General features: G+C 38.7%; 1 protein-coding gene across 1 annotated transcript; it reads left to right on the forward strand.

The window, feature by feature from the left end:
- Positions 1-1,847: 1,847 nt before the first annotated feature.
- Positions 1,848-20,210, forward strand: AGBL3 (ATP/GTP binding protein like 3). Its single transcript, XM_036010928.1, has 7 exons — positions 1,848-2,236; positions 3,492-3,598; positions 4,509-4,569; positions 6,502-6,687; positions 15,096-15,203; positions 17,936-18,074; positions 19,385-20,210. Exons 2-7 carry the CDS (start codon positions 3,527-3,529, stop codon positions 20,166-20,168), a joined length of 1,350 nt encoding a protein of 449 aa, XP_035866821.1. The 5' UTR covers positions 1,848-2,236; positions 3,492-3,526; the 3' UTR covers positions 20,169-20,210.
- Positions 20,211-23,040: the final 2,830 nt, after the last annotated feature.

Below are 23,040 nucleotides of genomic sequence, written 5' to 3' on the forward strand. Positions count from 1 at the left end.
ACAATTCATGACCGTGGTCTTCTCTTGGAGCCTTTGTACAATATTTGCTGCTTCCCCTGCCTGGCTAGGTCTCCCCCTAGACAGCCACATGGCTTTTCCCTTTACTTGCTTCAGGTCTCTGCTGAAATGCCTCGTGGTCAGAGAAGCTTCCCTGCACACCCCATCAAAAGAGCTACTCTTACCAGGGGTATCCAGGGGACATACTGAAAGAAGAGTTGTCTTGGGCCACACATTAAATACATCGAGACACATAATCACAAAAAAGAATCTGATAATGGTTTAAGTAAATTTACGATTTTGTGTTGGGCCGCATTCACAGCCATCCTGGGCTGCATGCAGTCCATGGGCTGTGGGTTGGACATGCCTGCCAAGACCCTGGTCATTCCTCATGCTGTATTTTTCCTGCTTTATTTCTCTCCATAGCAGTTACCATTGCCTGAGTGTCTGTTTTCCATTGGTTTATCTATCTTCTCTCAATGGTATATAACCATGCAATTGCCTATACCCGGAACAGTCTCTGACAAGCAGTAGGTATTTGATAAATACTTGTTGAATTAATGATAGAATTATGATTTTTCAAAGTTTTTTTAATTTCTAGATATTTTAGGCACTGAAATATTTTTTCTATAGGATTACTTGAAATATCATTTAAATATCTGCACTAAAAGTCATGGGACTTAAATCCCCGCTCTGCTACTAATTTCTTGGGACACCTAGCTAGATCATTTCTTGGAGCTTCACACTGTACACCTGACATCCTATGGCTCACAACCACGGCTCCAAAATCCAACCAGAAAATAGATTCCATACATAAAAATTCTCTCTGCATGTCACCTTCAGAAACACATGTAGGGCATAAAACAAGGTACAATAATGATAAAGGATAACTATTTTTCAAGAGAGCTTTATCTAACATATGCTTGCTCTGTTTCTTTTTCTGGAAGGTCCAAACTAAAATGCTAACCTCAAAATAAAAAAGCAAACCTGTTATTTTTCATAGACTTACAAAATCTCAAGATAGTGATCCATTTTCATGCTTAAGCCAAAGTGCTTTGCCCTTTATTCAACTTTCGAACTTGCTATAATTCATTATCTCCATGTCTACAGTATGACAAATCTCAGGACACATAATGCCCAGGTAGGAACCAAACATTTAGACTTTTTTCCTCAAGCAATACTACTACTTTGAAAACTGTTCCAAATATATTCAATTATCCACCAGAGCTAAAGACCAGGAGAAAATCAAATGGGATGTACAGGAATAATGTCTCAATCTGTTATGGGAAGATCATACTTAATTAGATGAGGCAATACATGTGAAGCGATTTGCATAGTGCCAGATCTGTGTTCAATGTTAACTAATGATTATTATATTTAAAGGATCTCTGAGCTGGAGAGGTCGCCCCAGCAAACCTAGGACTCCTATATCAAGTCCTTTAAAGGAAAACTTTTCATTTCTGAATCAAATAAAGATCATTAGGCACACAAATGTGCCAGAACGCAACTCTGTGGGGTGGAAATAAAGACCAGCAAAGCCCCAGTCTTAACCAGCATGCTCCACAGCCTCCTCGCTCAGAGACCGGCCAAGGCAAACCACCGTCGTGCAGAACCCAGAAACAGATCAGGGTCCCGCCTGGCCGCACCTAAACTTCCTGCTAGCCTCACCGTACCCTGCGGGTCCAACTCTGCATTCTCCCTGCCTCTAGGGCCCGTCATCCCTCGGGGTCTCCCTTTCTTTGATATCCGAGGTCTGTCTGAAGTCTCGCGATGGTGGTCCCGTTGCCGTGGTAACGAGTGGCCCCGCTTCTTGGTGATGGGCGTGGTTCTGGGGCTGCAGAAGCGAACCTTAATTATCCGGGAAGGGAAAGGTTACTATGGCCCCGCTGGAAGAACTAGGGGCCCGCGGAGGTCAGACAGTGACGTGTGCGATTCTGAAGGAAAGGAAATCACAGGCAGGGCGCCCCGTGCGGGGAACGAGCGCACCTGGACAGACCTGCCGGGGAAAATGAACTACCCACACTGCAGTGACCAGACGTGAGCGCGGGAGGAACACTTTGACAACACGAATTGTGGCTGAATCGTCCTTCCCACCAAGAAAGTCATCGCGCCTACCCGCACACCTGCCGGGCGTGGCTGGGCGTGGAGGCGTCCGCTTTTGCCTCTTCTGCTTCAGCCGTGGAAGATACACGCGGGGTGCCCATTAGAACATCAGTGTGTAGCCCATCTAAAAGCTCAGGTCGGCACAGTTGGCGTTACCCTAATCCACGTTGGTTGGTTGGTTGGGGTGTTCTCCTCAAAAAGGAGGTGTGGTTGTCGCTAGGTAGTTTTAAAGGGAATTCACATCCAAAGCTCTGTCTCCCCACAGGAAGGCTTAGCCATCCTTCTATACACTATTTGGCTAATTACATGTTGATTTCTTCTTTGCGATTCGCTCAGCATATTTGTTTGGGTTCCAGTCAGGCTCATCAGGTTACAGCTGTGTCTGCAGATACTGTACCTATATTTTAACATTTAGCAAGAATAGCATTTAGTAACAACCACCCAGACAATAAGATCCTTGTCCTATCTTACATTGGTGTACCTCATATGCCCATGTAAGGAAATAGAATCAAGATTTATGCCAATCCACTTTCCCAAATTTGGAATTGTGGGATCCCCAGGCTGAAACTTCAGTCTCTCAGTTCTGAAGGTCCTAAAAAGACAGACCTGTCTGTTGCATTTGTAGTTATTTGCTATGGAGCTTGGACTTTTTCTGTATAGTCTTGTTCCAAAACATGCTTTTTTTGTAAAGAGGAGCCTGAACAAATAGACTGGGAACTGGTAAAATCCTTTGGTCTCAAAGATAATAGAATCTTTCTATTATTTCATTGTCTTAGTAATACACACTTGGGAGGATACTTGCAACAGAGAGGTAATAATCGTCACCAATGCAGCCTTCTAAGAGCTACTGAGATTTCAGTGGGACGAATATAACTGATTATTAGAACACTGTAGAGACAGTATCTACAGAATGTTCATCAAAATATGTAAAGTCTGTTGTAGGCATTTGAACTGTTGGTCCATTGAAAATTTAGCAGAAAATACATTTCTTCTATTGCTACATTTAACTTCCTGAATAAGTAGCTACAATTTTTTTTGATTCATGATCATTTTAATGCCTCGAGATGATTCTGAACTTGCTATTGTTCTCTGGTATTTAACTGTAAATACAGGGTATACGTGATTTGGCTGTGTACCCTATGAATTCTTTTTCAATTAAATTATTTACTTGATTTGTCTTTTATTGTGATTTGGTCTCATAGAAATGAAAAAATGTTTCAAATCTTTGACATTGAAGGTTTATGTAGCTATCTCCTCATAACTTAATTTTTAAAAGAAGCCCGTTGTCTACGAAATACAATTGAATATATTTTGGGCACTCATTTAATATAATAAACACTTTAAATTTAAAAAGACAATTGTCAGTAAATTCCTTAAAAATTGTTTTCCAGCCTGCCTACATAATAAAAGAAATCTTGAGCCAAACATGGAAGTGATGCCATTAGAAGACTCAGAAGAGGAAGACTCTTCGGACGGAACCATCAGTGGAGATGAATCAGTATGTTTTCTTCAACCTCGTCTTACTCCATTTGAGATGAAACTTGTGTTACAGAGATTCCCAGGAAAAGTATCATAAAGTCAGTTGGATGTCAGAATCCATCAGATGTTTAAATCACTGGTCAGCGAAGTTGGGAAATAATTTGATTGAAAGCCAAGATATTGCTCTGTGCTGTGTGCCCTATAGTGATAGCATTTTTATGAGAAAAAAAGTTGGGTAGGAGTCTTCTGAGTTTCATTAAAATGTGTGTATTAAGTCATTATTAGGGTCTTTTATCATTCCTGTCCACTTTCTCATGTGTACTGATTCTACTGTGTTCATCATGGTATGATTTTGGAACCTCCTTGTGTTTTAAGCCTACTGTGTAGCTCCGTAATAGTTTTGATGTGGCTCTGATGTAACAAAGCAAAGGACATGGATGAAGAAAAGGAGAAGGACAACAAAATGCAGTATTTAAAAATATTTTGTCTGATTCTAGTAATATTTGTGAGATATAGTATAGTATCAATTACCATGTGTGTAAGATAAGGTCCCAAAATAAGCTCTCCAGAATGATGTATAATCTTGTAAGTCTGGCTTTCTTTGTTTCTTTTCTTTCTTGTTCATTTTTGTTGTTGTTGTTGTTAATTTTTATTAATTTAAATGGTTTTGCCAAGTTTACCAAGAATCTTTAAACTTTATTTCTTCCCTACGGTCATTAATGTGAAGGAAAGGAATGAAAGATGAAAACTTTCAGGTTTCAGGAAGTATTGGGTGTTTTGAGACCAGGAGCCCATAATAATTCTGTAATTTTTTTCATTAAATAGTGAACACATGCACTCAATTCTGAGTGCAACCTAGATGTAAAAAAAATTCTGGATTTGGAAGTTGTGGGTTTTTAAAAGAGAAATACTTTCACACTCTCTTGTAGGATGAGGACACCTTCATGAAATTTGCAAGTGAAGATCTCCAGCAGTGCGCACTTCTAGCAGGTCTGAATTTACACATATGTTTCCATATCCATGTGTCTTTGTGATATGACCTTGAGTGGGTGAAAAATAGCAAGATGAGGAAACTAGAAAAAAGTCAGATTGCATAATTTAGGGAATTATTCTGTTACTGAATAAGGAGAGGGGAATGTATTCACTTTTATAAAAATCTTTTGGAGTTAAAACTTTTAAGGTTTGTTTTAGATAAACCTAATTTTTAAGGAAACTCAATGAAAATGGTTAATACTTGATAAAGGACTTAACATAAGAATTTACCTTGACAGTTCTTTCAATAAGCAACTCTTTAAACACATTTATAGCCCTGGCTGGTGTAGCTCAGTGGATTGAGCATGGGCCTGTAAACCAAAAGGTTGCTGGTTTGATTCCCAGTCAGGGCACATGCCCGGGTTGTGGGCCAGGACCCCAGTAGGGGATATGTGAGACACAGCCACACATTGATGTTTTTCTCCCTTTCTCCTTCCCTTCCCCTCTCTATAAAAAAAAGCTAAAAATAAACAAAATTTTTTAAAAATTAACTACGTTTACAGTGTGACTGGAGTTGTAATGGGTACAATGTTTTAGAACTGCATCTTTATTTAAATGAAGTATGCTCATATAAAGACTTTTCTTAAAGTCATTCATTTGCAGATGTGTGTGTGACTGTGTGTGTGTGTGTGTGTGTGTGTGTGGACATCTTGATGTAGACTTGGTTTTTTTAAATTTATACATTTAGAGTTGTACTTTCAAACACACACTAAAATACTTCTTCTAAATATTCACATATCACAGATATTTTGAAATTGAAGATAAAACCTTTATTTATTTTTTATTATTTTGTCTTTTTCTCTGCCATCCCAAAGCAAATCCTCACTTTTGAGATAAGCTCACTGTTCCTCATTTGGTGTTTGTCCTTCTAGAATTTTTTTCCTTGCGTTCCCACACAGATCTATAATCACACTCATAGAGAACTTGTAGTACTGTTTGGTGTACTTCCTGTTGCCCCTTTTTTTTCTTTTTAAAACTTTTCCAGTCTGTTGGGAAAAAGAAGGAAACTCACTATTTTAACTACCAACATTTCCTTGATTGCGAAGGAAATTGATAATTGTTTCATATGCTTGCCTGTTTATATTCCCTTGTGTTATGGCTCTGTTATAGTAATCCTTTCTTAACTTTGTATACATTGTTTTCATTGTTTGAAACTATTTTGATGTTGTTTTATCACTATTCATTTGTGGCTTTTTATTTTTGTATCTGGTTAAGCTACAAAAGCCCCTACTCCAAAATCATCAATTATAATTATCAAAATGTTCTTTTAGTTCCAGTAGGTGGTGAGGAAATATGATCAGTGGGTATATTTAATCTGTTAGACACATAGTTGCCTCAGTGTGATTAAGTTTTGTGGGGTTTTTTAACTGATTTTAGAGAGAGAGGAAGGGAGGGAGAGAGAGAGAGACTGCTTGATTTGTTGTTCCACTCTATTTATTCACTGATTAGTTGATTCCCATATGTGCCCTAATTGGGGATCAAACCCACAACCTTAGCACACTGGAATGATGCTCTAACCAACTGAGCTACTGGGCCAGAGCTCAGTGTGATTAAGTTTAAGAGGACCCAGTGGTAAACAGCCTGCTAGAAAAGCTGCAAGAAACAAACACAATCCCTATCAAAATCCAAAATGTTTTTGGAGTAGCAGTAACAATTTAGCATAAATTAATACTATTTGAGATCAACAACTGTTTTTTAGCCACTATGAAGATCAGCTGTTACAAAATTTGCTTAGTACTTTTATTTTTAAAATGCCGTGAATTATAAAATAATTATATTCACAGATATTTACAATGAATGATGTTAGAGGAAAAAAAGGAATACATAAAAAATTACAAGAATTGGAGTTTTGTTTCTTAACACTATGATTGTGTTTGAATCTCTTTCCAGCTGATTCCATCAGTGACTCGTTTTTCCCGCGGACTACACAGATTATACTGCAGTGTCAGCGAGGGAAGTGGGTGCCTCGCCTTCGCGAGCCACGCGATTTATTTGGCGTCTCTTCCTCTGGTCCACTGAGCCCGACACGGTGGCCGTACCACTGTGAGGTCATCGATGAAAAAGTCCACCATATTGGTATGTTCTTAGCAGTGACAGGGGTCCACACTTATTAGTAAACTTACTCTACCAACCCTGATTTTAATGAGAAGACTCCTGGTGTCAGAATAGTCAATCCAACCGAAATATAATGTGAGCCATACAGGGGTAGGCAAAAGTAGGTTTACAGTTATTTGTACGGAAGATAATACAATAATTAATAAATAATAACAGAAGAATAAACTGTGTTTCACATACTCACAGTTGTAAACCTACTTTTGCCAACCCTGTGTATATAATTTAAAATTTTCTGGTAGCCATATTTAAAAAGGTAAAAAGAAACAAGTGAAATTGATTTCAAAAATATTTTTTACATTACCCATATATTCAAAATATTTTACATTCTTTTTTTTTTTGTATGAAGTCTTTGAAAACTGTTGTCCATTCATACTTACATTTCAATTCAATTCCAATTTGTTCACATCCTTGCTAACATTTGTCCTTTGTTTTGTTTTGTTTTTAAGAAGAGCCATCCTGACAGGTCTGAGATGGTATCTCACTGCAATGTTGATTTCCATTTCACTGAAGATCAGTGATGTTGACAGTGCAATCCCTATCAAAACCCCAATGACATTTTTTACAGAAACAGAAAAACAACGGTAAAATTCAGATGGAACCACAAAAGGCTACAAATAACCAAATCAATCTTGAGAAAGAAGGACGAAGCTGGAGGCATGGCATTCCCTGATTTCAGAATATATTACACGGCTACAGAAGTCAAAACAGTATCGTACTGGCATACAGACAGACACACCTACCAGTCAGCAGAATAGAGAGCCCGGAAACAAATCCGCGCGTGTATATTCAACTGACCTTTGATGAGAGAGCCAAGAACACAAATGGGGAAAGGATAGTCTCTTCAACAAATGTCGAGAAAATTTGAATATTCACGTGCAAAAGAATGAAATCAGACCCTTGTCTTACACCCTACAAAAGCATCAATTCAAAATGTATTAAGGACTTAAACATAAAACCTGAAACAATAAAACTCCTAAGAGGAAACGCAGGAGAAAAGCTTCAGGACATTTTTCTTGGCAGTGGTGCGGACATGGCACCGAAAGCAGAGGTGACAAAAGCAAACAGGTGGGACGACATCAGACGGAAATGCTTCTTTGCAGCAAAGGAAATGATACAGTGAAAGGCAACCTGTGGGATGGAAAAAAATAACCTGCAAACCATCGTTCTGGGGGGTGGAAATGGGAGGGAGGTGGGGAGGGAAGGGTGGGTGTGCTGGAATGGGAGTAAAGGACAGAAAACTGTACTTGAACAATGATTAAAATTAAATTTTTTAAAAAATCTGATAAGGCATTAATTTAAAATTTGAAGAATTTCTACAACTCAGTAGCAACTAATAACCAGATTAAAGCATGTGCTAAGGACTTGAATAGACATCTTTCCAAAAAAGACATATAAGTGATGAACAGATGTATTTATCGACCTTTTATGTAAACTGATATGATTTTTTGCTATTTGGCTATTGGTTGTCCTTCAGATTTTCTCCTTGATCTGTAAGTGCTCTCTATGTATTTATGAGGTTGGCTTAATATGTCATGTATGTTGCATACTTTTTTTCTCAGTTTGTCATTTACCTTTTTATCTTTCTCATGTAGAAAAATTTAGTTTTTATGTAATCGCTTTATCATTTTTCTATGGCTTCTGGGTTTTGAAATTCTCACATGTCTCTTAACACTTTTCAAGTTTTATTTTAATGATTAAAATTTTTTTTCTATCAGTAATCCATTTTGAAGGAAGAAGTGAGACCCAGACTACTTCCGTTAACTGTCTAGCCATTTGTCCCAACAAAATTATTAAATAATTTGTTGTCTACTGATTAGAAATACCACAATTATTATATACTAAATTCCAAGGCGCAATTTCAAATTCTATCCCATTCCATTAACCTCTCTATTCATATGGTAACTCAAAAACCTTTTTTAAAAATTTATATTTATTTATTTTATCCTCACCCAAGGATATGTTTATTGATTTTCAAGAGAGGAGGAAGGGAGAGAGACAAAGAAACACTGGTGTGTGAGAGAAACATCAACCGGTTGCCTCCTGTATGCATCCCAACCGGAGGTCAAACCCACAGCCTTTCTGCGTGGGGGACGATGCTCCAACCAACCAAGCCGCCTGGCCAGGCCTCAGAAATCTTGAGTGCTGTCATCCTTAAAACTAGAAATTTTGATATGTGGTAAACTTAGTTCCCCAATGTGCCTTGTTTTGTTTTAAAAATGTTTCCAATTTCTTGCCTTATTGTATTTTGCCTTATTGTATTGGCTTATTTTGCCTTATTCTAGGTATTTCTATATGGAATTTAAAATAAACTTTCCTAGTTGTCCCAAAATTAATACTGGTAACTTTATTGTGATCACATTACACTTACAGATTAGACAAGAGCAACATCTTTACAATACTGCATCTTCCTAGCCAAGAAAAAAGTATGTCTCACTATATATTCTAGTTTTCCTTTACCCTCCGTAGTATAATTATACAGTTTTTTTCCTGCACCTTTTCTCACTTTTATTGCTAGGTGTCTTACCTTATTGCTATTTTAGATGGAATCTTTATTGCATGTTATTTTCTAACTTGTTTTGTAGAGGAAAGTTACACTTTGTATATAAATTTAGAAATTACCCACCTCTTATTTCTCATTTTTAAGTTACTGTGTATGTGTCCTCTCTCTCTCAGACCGTCTTAATTTTTGTGTAGTTCAAAGTAAGTTTCAGACATTTTTATATTTCAGTTCTATAAACATTTCAGCATGCATATTATTAGCTGGAGTTTAATCCTGGTTTATTATTCCTTTCAGTATTTTTGAGGTAGCTTTTACATCCAGTGCAATGCATGAATCTTGAGTCTACCCGTCAATGCATTTTAGCAAATGTGCACATCTGTGTGGTTCAAACAGCCACCGCAGGATATATAACCATTGCAATCACTTAAAAATTGTAAGTAACAAACATGCACAAGACTTGTATGCTTAAAACTACATAATGCCAATGAAAGAAATCAAGGAATTTCTAAATACATCAAGGAATATACCATGTTCATGGTATCAGTCCTCCCTAAATGGATAGATAGGTTCCAGGTAGTTCCTATAAAAATTTTCTTGTAGATAGAGACAAGATTGTTCTAAAATTTGTATGCAAAAGTGAAGGAACTGAGAATAGCCAGAACAACTTGGAAAAGCACCATAAAGGGGGGGAATCAGCCATCAGCCTATGTGATAGCAAGACCTTTTATGTAGCTGCAGCAATCAGCGCTCTGTGGTCTTCGTGGAGGGATATACGTAGATCCGTGGAGCAACAGCACCCAGAAGCACGTAAAGCTTTATGGCAGATAACTCAAATGCAGGACACACAGTACTATGATTGAGAACACTTTCAAAAGCTTGACTATTCTAAATTTTGAAGATGTGGGTAACTGTCCTGGGAAGACTGTGCCAGAAAACTAGGAAGATCTAATTATCAAATTAAATGAGAACGAGGTATAGGCTAATAAGGGATGTGAGTTAGATAACTTTGATATAGTGGGCAAATGCCTGGAAAGACAAAACTGCTGAAACTGACTCAAGAGGAAATAGAAAACATAAGTAGATACACAACAAGTCAAGGGATTGAGTTAGTAATAGAAAAGCCAGCTACAAAGAAAAGCCCAAGCTCAGATAGCTTCATTGATGAATTCTACCAAACACGTAAAGTTTGGAACATTCTACCAAACAGTTCCTACCAATTCTTCAGACATTCTTCCAAAAAGCAGAAGAGGAGGGGAAACTGTACAAGACCAGTATTACCCGGGATACAAAGCCAGACAGACATCACAAGAAAGCTACAGACATCGATTCATGTAGATGGAAAATTCCTCAACAAAGTACTAGTCAACTGAGTCCAGCAGCATCAGAAAAGAATTACACACCACAAACAAGGAGAATTTATCCAGAAATTCAAAGTTAGTTTATCATTCAAGAATCAATCAATGTCATTGATGTAATAAAATCAAATAATGTAATGCAGCATTCCAATAAAATAAAAAAACAAAAAGTATAATCACTTCTCAGTAGCTACAGAAAAAGCATTATTTAAAATGCAACACCCAAGGGCAAAATTGCCCCTGGTTGAGAATCACTGACCTTGAAGTTCTGAGAATTTCTGGAACCTGAGTGATCTGGCCTTGGTCTTCGATGACTAAAGAAGCAATCTTCTCCATCCTAAGGACCAAAGATGTGCTAACCGCATACTGACCCAGTGCTGATGTGACAGGAACCCTGCTCGCTCAGTGTTAGGAGTCAGCCGCGTGAAATTAATGCCAGGGACACTGCCAGCTCTGGAAACTGCTGCAGCTGAGACACCATGGTCATCTGCTGGCAATGCTGCATTGTCACATTGACAGACATCTCACAATGGACATACAGGCCAGAGCCCACACACACATCAAAGTCAATGTGTGTCAAAATTGGCATGTGTGTCAGAGTCAACATGTATCGAATGGTCACATAGTAGAATAAATAGTGCATTGTCAGAATTGACACAAGTCCGATATGTAGATTTGTGTCAAAATCTACATATGTAAGAATATGCACACATCTCAGAATCATGTCAAAATGAACACAAAATAACATATGTTTCTACATGTGTGTCAGAATTGATGTTTGCAAGGACCAACATTTGCATCAAACTGACGTGTTGGAATCAATAAATGTGTCAGAATTGACATGTGTCAAGTTTGAGGTGCCAGAATTGACACTCTTATCACAGTGAACACACTTGAATGTGTTGAAATGGACATATCACAATGGACATACATTTCAAATTGATATATGTTTCGTAGGTGACAAGTGTCAATAGTAACATGCATGTCATAAGTGACTTATTTGCATAGTTACCTACATGTTGCAGTTGATACGCATTTGGCTAACATCTGTAGAGCATTTTACCATTTATAAAGTTTTCTCATACATATAGAAAACCCTAAACAACCCACTAGAAAACAATTATTAGAACTAGTAAATGAATTTGGCAAGGTTGAAAGATAAAAGATCAATATTTTAAAAATCAATTATATTCCCATAAACTTATAGTGAACAATAATACTAAAACAAACTTAAACAATTTCATTCATTATACAATAGCATCAAAAGTATAATATAGGAATAAATTTAAGAAAAGAGGTGTAAAACCTACTCTGAAAATTACAAAACATTGTTGAAAGGAAATTTTCAAAAATCTAAATAATAGGCTCTGGCTGGCGTAGCTCAGTGGATTGAGCGCAGGCTGCAAACCAAAGCATCGAAGGTTCAATTCCCAGTCAGGGCACATGCCTGGGTTGCAGGCCATGGCCCCCAGCAACCGCACGTTGATGTTTCTCTCTCTCTTTCTCCCTCCCTTCCCTCTCTAAAAATAAATAAAATCTTTTAAAAAAAACCTTTAAAAAATCTAAATAATAGAAAAGTACTGATGTTTGTGGATCAGACAATTTATGATTGTTATGATAGCAATCCTCCCCAAATTAATCTGCCAATTCAATACAATTTCTGTCAGAACACTGCCTGCTTTGTAGAAATTGAAAAACCGATCCTAAAATTCATATGGAAACTCAAGGAACCTAGAATAGCATGCAAAAATAAAAGTCTTGAAAAAGAACAATTTGAGACTCATTGTTTCCAATTCTAAAACTACAAACTAACAATAACTAAAACAGTCCTGTATTGCCATGAATGTCGGAATATAGGTCAGTAAGTCAGATTGAAAGTCCAGAAATCAACCACGTGTTTGCGGTCAGCTGATTTCCAACCCAATGGGCAAGTCTGCTCAACAAGGAAAAAATAGTCTTTTCCACAAATGGTGCTGAAACAACTGTGTAAATAGTCACATGAAATGTCGATGAAGTTCGACCTTTACTTCACACCATATAAAAAATGAACTTAAAATGGGTCAAACGCTTAGAAGAAAACATAGAAGTAAATCTTAATGATGTTGAACTTGGCCATGGATTCTTAGCTCTGACACCAAAAACACAAGCAACAACCAACAAAAATGGGCCAATTGGATTTCACCAAAATTAAAAACTTTTGGGTTTTAAAGGAAACTATCAAGAAAGTGAAATTACAACCCACAGAATGGAAGAAAAATATTTGCAGACTATCTGGTGAAGGATTTACATAGAGCTCTTAAAACAATAAAAAGGATGTATGTGTAGAATATGTAGAATTCTTACCGCTTACAATTTTCAAGGACACAACTCGCCCTGACCAGGGTGGCTTAGTTGGCTGGGTGTCGTCCTGCAAAGTGAAAGGTTTCCGGTTCGGGGCACCTGCCTAGGTTGCGAGTTTGGTCCTGGCTGGGGTGCGTACCAGGGGCCACCAATCGATGTTCCTCTCCCTCTCTTTCTCCCTCCCTTCCCCTCTGTCTAAAAATTAATTAATTAAATTTTTAAAAAGACAACTCAATTTAAAAAGTGCAAATGATCTAAATGAGCATTTTACAAAGAAAATAAACATGGCCAATAAACACGCGAAAAGACATTCTACATCTTTAGTTCCGAGGGAAGTCATGCAAATCAATAACACAATGAGATAGCACTTTACACTGCTCCGATGACTAGACTCAAAATCAGAGAGCAAATGTCGATGCGGATGTAGAGATGTCAGAAGCCTCATTTGTACTCTGACAGTGGGAATGTAAAATCACACTGCCTCTTGGGAAAGGTCGGCACCCCTTCAGAAAATCACAGGTACCATAAGAGTACTTTGATAAGCTGCTAATTTGACCCTATTGTAGATTCTTTCTCCAGTTCTAATACTAGAGCCTCATACTTCTTACTATAAGGACTGTTCACTGTTGAGTAATTAAAGAAGAACAGTAACAGATGGATGAAGTCTCATGTCTCTAACTGGGATGCCTGGCTGTCATGCAGCTTTATATGGTATACAGACACCAAGGCAAATAGCTGAAATTCCTCAAATTTCAGAGTCCGTACTATGTTATCAGTTCAGGGTTCATTTTGATTTGAGTCGATTACGGTTTTCAACAAGTAGGGATTACTTTTTAGTTATGACTTCCTTTATTGTTTATTACCAATTTTGTCTGGTTGTGTATTGTTCAATTTACTGACAATGTGCAGAGATGCCTCTTGGTATCAATATTTAATCTGTGCTTTCTCTGTAGCTAGACTTGGCCCCTAATAATTATGTCAAGTATACTTATGTTGCTAAAATAACTGTACACATAATCTCCCAAATGTTTTTGAAGTAATACTTGTCTATTACCACGAGTTTTTTTTTCTTACTGTTCTGATGACTGTGTTTGTGATCACAGAGGCTGGCTCCCTGTCTAGGGATATATTCATTGCCAAGGCCAAGCACAGTCTGACACACATAAGCCAATAATAAAAGAGAAGTAAGGTGATGAGTCAGATCCTTGTTCCATTAAAAATGGGAACAACTAGGGTAGTTGGGCTGTGAATATGTCAACATGTTTTTCCAATCAAGTAGATCATGGTCCAGAATAGACCATGCCTTTGAGCGTGGTTCGGACAACTTTTAAGAAACTCAGGCCTGCCCCAGCTGGTGTGGCTCAGTGGATTGAGTACCAGCCTGCAAACCTAAAGGCTGCTGGTTTGATTTCCACTCAGGGCACATGCTTGGGTTGTGGGCAGGGTCCCCAGTTGGGGTCATGCAGGAGGCAACTAATGGATGTTTCTCTTGCACGTTGATGGGTTTTTTAAGTGATATAAGTGTGACCAGCATAGCCTAGCCTTTAAAAAATAGAAGAAAAGAAAGAAGGAAACTTGGTCCCAACAATAATGAAGAAAAGGGAAGCTGCCATAGCTAAAGATGAAGGTGGGGTCCAAGGATAGCCCATCTTCGGGGAGACAGAAGATGCTGGAGCATGTTTATAAGCTCAGGAGACAACCATTATCAGGCAAGATGCTGAAGATACGGGGAAAGGAAGAGTAAAAGGTGGAGCAAGATTTCCAAAGATGGGTCAGAAAGATATCAAATGTCCCAGAGAAACAGAAACTTGAGTATACAATCTACAATGACACAACATAATCACGAACTACTCACCACAACAACATAGAACAAGGAGAAAGTGAAATGTTACGGATTTTGTTATAGTGTGACCATACTCACTGTTACTGCCAATGAATCCTTGGTAAAAATCTAGCCCTGCACAAAACTCTAAATTGTAGCCTGGATCTACCAATGAACAATTTAAAAATGTCCAATAAAATTTTCCTTTTTTATTGTTGACATATTCAAGTAATGCCTCTCCCTCTCTCTCCCTCTCTCTCTCTCTCCCTCTCTCTCCCTCCTCCTCCCTCTCCCTCACTCCCTCTCCCCTCCCTCTCCCCTTCTCTCTCTCTCTCTCTCTCTCTCTCTCCAGATTGGACTCCTTCTTATTCTGAGCCAGTGTACATCCCAACAGGCCTAGAGGAGGAGCCCTTATATCCAAACTCTAGTGAAGATACAGTGGTTTACCTAGCTGAAGATGGTGGGTACACAATGAAACACATTGCTCTAAAATGTAATCTGGTACCTGAATGAATCTCTTAGTTATATAAGTATTTATTTTACTGATTACAGTGGAAATTGCAGATTACCAGGAAATCTTTCCCCATAAAGATGTTTGGTTACATGTTGATCCAAACGCTGGTTTAGTGCTCTTTATATTCTTGAAGGTGTGTTTCAGTTTATGCAAAGTTACTTTAAAATAAAACATCATAAGTCCTGGTTGTGTGGCTCAGTTGGTTGGAGCATCATTCCATGTACCAAAAGGTTGCGGGTTCGATCCTCAGTCAGGGCACATGCCTGGGTTGCAGGCTCAGTCCCCAGTTGGGGCACACACAGAGGCACCTGATAGATGTTTCTCTCTCACATTGATGTTTCTCACCTTCTCTTTCTCCCTCCCGTCTCCTCTCTCTTTAAAAATAAATAAAATCTCTGAATAAATTGAAATAGTCGAGGTAAGTCAGTCAAGGTCTTGTCAGGAATTGGATGGCATACTTGGAGTAAGTTTCAAAGTTCAAGGAAAATGTGAGATGGTGTACTGAGTTAAGGGACACTAACAAGGGATGGCAAAGCAACATGAGACTCTCACCAGATCAGAACCATTCGGTTCCTTAGGCCTGAAAGGGTAAATGGCAGGTAGAAAGGGTAAATGACAGAAAGGGTAAGTGAACCTGTAGCTGTAGGAGAGGGATGCCCCCAAACAACTGTCTGTATTGAATTCCGGTTGACATTTTTTTTTCAAAGATTCATTTCCTTTACAGACATTGTTCCAATGTCTTGTGACCTCAGTTGTCTTTAATACAAAGCCAGCCATAACTTGTATCAGTGTTTCCTATACATTATATTATGTGTCTTTTTCCGTCTCACTGTTTTCAGCAAATCTAGGCTCTGCCCAGATTTGGTTATCTTTATATTTATCCTGCTTGGAGTTCCTGATCTTGTTGGATCCATTGGTTCATTGACTTTTTTCCTTTAATTTGAGACGTTTTTAACCATTATTTCTTCACATATTTTCCCATTCTATTCTTTCTCTGCCCTTTGGAATTCCAATTTCAAATGTTGGATTTCTAGGTATGTCCTGCATGTCCCTGAATTTTTGTTAATTTTTTGTCTTCCTTTGTCCTTGAGTTTTTCATTGTTTTTATGTTCATGGAGTCTTTCTTTTGCAAATTTCAACTTCTTGTAAGCCCACCTAGTAAATCTTTCATTTCAGTTACTGCACTTTTTATTTCTAGAATTTTCATTTGGTTCTTTTTTTATAGTTTCTGTTTCTTTTTGAGATTAATCTGTTTGTTCATTATCTCTATCTTTTCCTTTAAGTCTTTTAACATATATCCAAAACCCTCTAACTCCCGTCTGAGTTGTCTCGGGCTCTGTTGACCATGCGTGTGTATGCATGCATGTGTCACCATGGATCCCATTTTCCTGATCCATGTTTCTCTCCATCACTTCATCATTTTTTAACCATATGGGGAACATGGTGAAAGATATGTTGTAGGAGTCCATATCATATTCTTTTTAAAACTTAAGTTGAATTTTGTTTTGGTAGGCAGCTAAATTGCTGGTAGATAACTTTGTTTCTCTCAGGCTTGATTTTATTTTTTACGTAGGGAAGATTTATTTTCCTTCTGTCCTTAGTGCCATAGTGATCATGGATGGCCCTTACTCTTCGTTGTGGCTCTTACACCCAACGTGCAGCCTTTCTGGGGTCATGATGAAATGTCTGAGGTGCTTCGTGAAGTCTTTCCACACTGGCTACGTTGAAATTCTAGTATATTCTAGAACTGCATACCCTCTATTATCTCATCCGCACAGTAACACTCTTTCCTGTCTTGCTCAGTCTTATCCTGTGCCTGTACGGCCAGGCCCCCCACAATGAGCTGGGAAAACAGCATATAAACTGTTGAGGCCCTTCCTCTGTGTAGCTCCCTTCTCTCTGGCGCCCTGCCTCGCCAACTGCAGCAGCCCCGGGGCACAATCGCCTCCTCAGCCCAGCAAGAACGTTATACTAGTCTTTTTTCCCTTTTAATCCTCACCCAAGGATATGTTTATTGATTTTAGAGAGAGAAGAAGGGAGAGAGAGGAACATCAGTGTGAGAGAGAAACATCAGTTGGTGGCCTCCTGTGTGTGCCCCGCCAGGGTCACACCCGCAACCTAGGTATGTGTTCTCACCAGAACTGAACCTGCAACATTTTCATGTAAAGGCTGATGCTCCAACCAACAGAGCCTCCCTGCCAGGGCCTGTTCTGATATTCTTCAGTGCAACCTTCCGAAGATGAACTCAGAACATACTCACAGGAGGACAGCCAGGGTTGAAAACAGGGCTTATTGCATGTATTTATCGTCTTTCAAGAATCTGAGATAGTTCTGGTCTGTGTTGTCTACATATACTTTAAAAGTTAGCTCATATGGCATGTCTAGTTTTATAGTCATGTATAGTGAAAGGTCAAGTTCAGAACCAATTATTTCATAATAACCAGAACCAGAATATTTTTAATGTGAATAATATATGAATTTATTTTAGGTATTGCTTCCCTAGTCTAAGTACTCTTAGATTTTCCTACTTCAACATAAATCTACACGTTAGGATCAAATTACTTTGCAAGTTAAAATTCTCAGCGACGCTTCACTTGTCCTGTAGCTGCAGACTCCGTGCAGAATAGCCTATACCTTAGACACGGTGCGATAGCCTCATGGCCTGTTTCTCTCGTCAGCTTACAAAGAGCCCTGCTTCGTGTACTCCCGGGTCGGGGGCAACCGGACATCCCTGAAGCAGCCCGTGGGCGACCGTGACAACACGCTGATGTTCGAAGCCAGGTTTGAGAGTGGCAATCTACAGAAGGTAGTCAAAGTGTAGGTTGGAATCACGCTTGTTTGAGGGGCTAGGCCCTCAACTGTCTGTCGTTCTCTGTATCTGCTCCATTGAAGTCTTAGTGTCCAACTGGGAACCGTATGTCATTTCTTGAAGGACACGCTGCTTCTCCAACTTTTTCATAGAATAGTTCTTGGGATGGGTGTTCCAGAAAACATGCTTAGGAGCATGTATGCCAACCCAATGACATTCAAAAAAACAATTCTATTGTGGCCCTGACAGTGTGGCTCAGCTGACTGGGTGTCATTCCACAGAGTGAAAGGCCATCAGTCTGATTCCTGGGCAGGGCACACGCCTGGTTGCAGGTTCGATCCCCAGTCAGGGAGCGCACAAGAGGCAACTGACTGATGTTCCTCTCTCTCACATCAATGTCTCTGTCCCTCTCTTTTTCCCTCCCTTCCTCTCTCTCTAAAAATAAATAAATAGATTATTTTAAAGAATTCTGTTATGAAAATGTTTAAACATGTATTATAGTTAAGTACACAGGATAATGAAATTCTACATTTACCATCACATACCGATCACCTAGATTCAGAAGCTACCCAGGTTTTGCACAGTCATTCCACCTATTCCTAGGCCAGTTTGCAACTACACAACACACACGCACACTGAGTGCCTGATGCTGATGAATGGACAGTTACTTGGTAAAGAACAAGGAGACAACTAACCAGGTGAGTTTGGCCATGTATATATTATAAGGACTATACAGTAATGTTATTTTTGCCTTTACTTACATATTCTCCATGACTGAACACAGGGGTTCTGGGTAGTGGTCAAGTGCAGCCCTCAAAGTGTTTAAAACTGTATACTGTGTGGTCATATTAATTTATATATGTTTTAAATTGTTCTCAGTGATAGTATATCAGGTCCCTACAGTTAGAATCTAATAGAAAACAGAAATATATACCTGAAGTAAAAGAAAGACACATTGAACTGTACTTCAGTTTCAGGAACTCTTTATTTCTTTTGTAGGAAACATAATTGGAGTGAAAATATAGTTTTTTTTTTTAATCAAATGCCCATTGTTTATGTGTTCTCTTCAATAGTCATAAAAAAGCTTCAGAATTAGCATGGAAGAGCTTTCACATCCAATAACAGAAAATTTCCAAACTCTTACGTTTTGCAGTTACTTGCAATTTAGGATACTGCTTGAATACACATTTTCTCCCCGCCCCCAAAAATTCTTTCTGTGAATAGGTAAAAATAAAATAACTTTCCTTATGTATTTAAAACTAAATGTCATTTTCCACATTTTACGTGCTTTCTTTTTCCTTCCTCTTCTGTGTATTAGGGCAGACCACGAATACCTGCTGACGGTGCGTCCCGACCTCTTCACCAATAAGCACACCCAGTGGTACTATTTCCAAGTCACTAACACCCAAGCAGGAATAGTCTACAGGTTCACGATTATCAACTTCACCAAGCCTGCTAGTCTTTACAGCCGGGGTATGCGCCCACTCTTTTATTCTGAAAAAGAGGCCAAGACTCATAACATTGGCTGGAAGAGAATAGGGGACCAAATCAAGTATTACAGGAACAACCCCGGGCAAGAGGGGCGCCACTATTTCTCCCTCACGTGGACATTTCAATTTCCACACAGCAAAGACACCTGCTACTTTGCTCACTGCTATCCGTACACTTACACCAACCTGCAAGAATACCTTTCCAGCATCCATAATGACCCAGTGAGGTCCAAGTTCTGTAAAATACGTGTCTTGTGCCACACGATTGCTAGGAACATGGTGTACGTCTTAACGATCACTACCCCCTCGAAGGACGGGGACTCAAGGAAGCGCAAGGCCGTGATTTTGACCGCGAGGGTGCACCCCGGAGAGACCAACAGCTCTTGGATCATGAAAGGCTTCCTCGACTATATTTTAGGAGGCTCGCGGGACGCGCAGTTGCTGCGGGACACTTTCGTCTTCAAGGTGGTGCCCATGCTGAATCCGGACGGTGTGATTGTAGGAAATTACCGGTGTTCCCTAGCGGGACAGGATTTAAACCGAAACTACACCTCTCTCCTGAAGAAGCTGTTCCCTTCTGTGTGGTCTACGCGGAACATGATCCGTAGGTAAATGGAGCCTCGAATTACCTCTCGGCTTCTGTAGCCAACTTGGCAGTAAGAGTCTGGGGTCCACCATCTCACTGGTAGTGCTGTAGATTTTCTTTAGACAGATTAACTATAGTTACTGAGTTTTCCCCCCATTCTTCCCAACTCTGCTTCTCTATCTTTCTGGCACTGTGCCACAGGATTCACTAGCCTTATACTGAATAATGATTTCGACGCTGGAACATTTTAATGGCGTTGTGGAACTGATAGGTACATTTGCACATCCCAAACTTGATTTCCTTGCTAAAGCTAACGCTAACACTGATGTTTACCTTGAGATCCTTGAATCCTTTATATGTGAAAATTACACCCCACAGAGCCTTCTGGCGCTATGTTGATCATTCGTCGCTCAGTGATGAGTCTTTTGATTAACAGGTTACATAATTATTTAAAACCTGCATGAATAATAAATAGCCTTAGTTTTCCCTACAAAAATGGAACAGCTTTCAAATTGCCAAAGAATCCGGAACAGTAAGGGCACATAACATTTAAAATTTTCATTAAATGACCAGGTCAAGTGTGTGGAGCTTGAGTTAAACCTATCAGATCGGAATCCTGCCTTGTCATTTGCTAACAAGGTGACCTCGAGTGATTTAAGAACAAATAAATGTAAGCCTCAGCTTTATCACCTATAAAATGTGAATAGTAATACCTCCTAGATGGGAGGATTAAATGAGATTATTGTTACTAAAGTACCTGGAATAAAATCTGGAACACTGAAAGCGTTAAGTGTATTCAGTGTTTCCTCAAATATAAAAAAGAAAAAAGTTGTTAAGGAATATGAGAAATAGAGTAGATTTTTGGGTAAGATACTAGAATATTTTACCTGAGAGTAAGAAAAATATCCAAACTGTTTCTAATGTGATTTAAATTAATGTAAGATGAGAAACCCTTAGATCCTGTTTTACTTCCGAAGTAGTAACATTTCCTTGGAAACTAATTACTTAGAAGTAGAAATTTCTTTGGACTCAAAAGAAACCAAAAGACCATTAAAATTTGGAAATTGTTGACGTCAGCATGTATAGCATATTTCATATTTAAGGAGCTAATGTGATATTCTTGCTTTATAATCTAGTTTTCTAAAAACTTGAGTTGGTCATTCAGTGGCTCTATGTCCATTGTAAGTTATCAATTAGAATTTGTTTGGCACCAAATGAGATGAGGACAATAAATTAATACATGTAGCAGACTTCAATATCCAATTTCACTCTAGTGTAAAGGTGTATTATTCCTGATAGAAGCTATGCTTTGAAAGTTTTGATTTTTGGTTTCCATATTTTTGGTATAAAAGTACAATAGTCCACCAGTCCCAGTTTCACTCTCAGACAGCCACGGTCTGAAAGCGTCAGATGGGAAAGCTTCAGAAACGAACAAGTCATCCGTTTTCAATTGCCCGCCATTCTGAGTAGCAGGATGAGATCTCTCCTTGTCCCATCTGGTACATGCATTATCCCTTCATCCAGCGTAGCCATGCTGTGTGTGTTACCTTCTGATGGCCACTTAGTAGCCATCTCATTATCAGATTGACTATCACCTATAGCAGTGCTTGTATTTGAGTCACCCTTATGTCTCTTAAGAATGGCTCCAAAGCACAGGAGTAGTGATGCTGGTAATTCACATATGCCAAAGAGAATCCATGAAGGTTATGCATGTCCAGGAAAAAAACACAGTATATACAGGGCTAGGTATGGTCTGAGGTTTTGGGCAGGGGGAAGACCACTGTAACACATTTCATATTACTAAGAAACATTGCTAACATTGTGCTATTTATCCTTTCTATTTATGGGCATATCCTTCACATATGAAATTTTGATTATTTAAGTAATATGGTAATGTTATATAAAATTTAGAAATATTAAAAAGGCAAAAGTACCCATAATTCTACCACCTTAACATCACTACTTTTTTACCTGTTAAAAGCTATCATCAATCAGTTTGGGGGACTTATTTTTTATTACTTTAATATTTATTGATGCCTAAATTATACAAGCTAAGGATTATGCCCTTTAGAATACGTAATAATTTTCTTAAATTATTTACTATAAATTTACTGGGGGAAAAAGTCAATTCAAACTTTGGTACCATTTTTCTCAAAGTGATATTTACTCACCACATTAATAAAGGGTTAAATATTCATTGGCGTCAGCACCGAGTGATAAGGCACTCAACTTTTAACAAAGATTTTGGGCACCTGTATGCGTAGCACTGTTCCAAATGATTTAAAGATGATCTGAAGCATTTCTTATGCTGAAGATTAGATCTCAAAAGTATGAAAACTTTCCTATGCAAGTACCAAGTACATGATGCCAGTATTAAGTGCTGCGGGTGTTAAAAAAAAAAAAAAGATCTCCAAGCTTGATTGGTTAGAGAGGAAATGAGTGGTTAGAGAGGAAATGAGATGTGAGGTCACTCTGGAGGGGTGAGGGGTAGTATTCATGAGTTTGAAGAAAGAAGTTTTCCAGCCAGAAAGGATCCATGTGAGCACTAAAGGAGAAAGCAGTGAACTCTTTCTGTATACAACAGAGAGCCAAAATGGTAAACCAGATCCTACTGGAAAAAGTGTTGGGAATAAGGTAGGTTTTGTCCTTTGAATGGAAGGCATTTGCATTTTAGATATAGTGAATAGGAAATTACAGCAGCCATCTTTCAAATTCCATATTAATAATCAGTGTAGATAAGAAGAGCAATCGAAAGCTGATATGGAAGACATTCTACTTGGATGCTGGACTTGTAAACCCGTGGTTACACACACAAAAGGGAAATGCAAAAGTGAATTTGAGTGACTTGCGCTTTTTCTTCTTGGTAGACTGATGGAGGAACGAGAGGTGGTTTTGTAC

Source organism: Phyllostomus discolor, chromosome 10 (assembly GCF_004126475.2).
Source record: "Phyllostomus discolor isolate MPI-MPIP mPhyDis1 chromosome 10, mPhyDis1.pri.v3, whole genome shotgun sequence".
NCBI classification, from domain to species: domain Eukaryota; kingdom Metazoa; phylum Chordata; class Mammalia; order Chiroptera; family Phyllostomidae; genus Phyllostomus; species Phyllostomus discolor.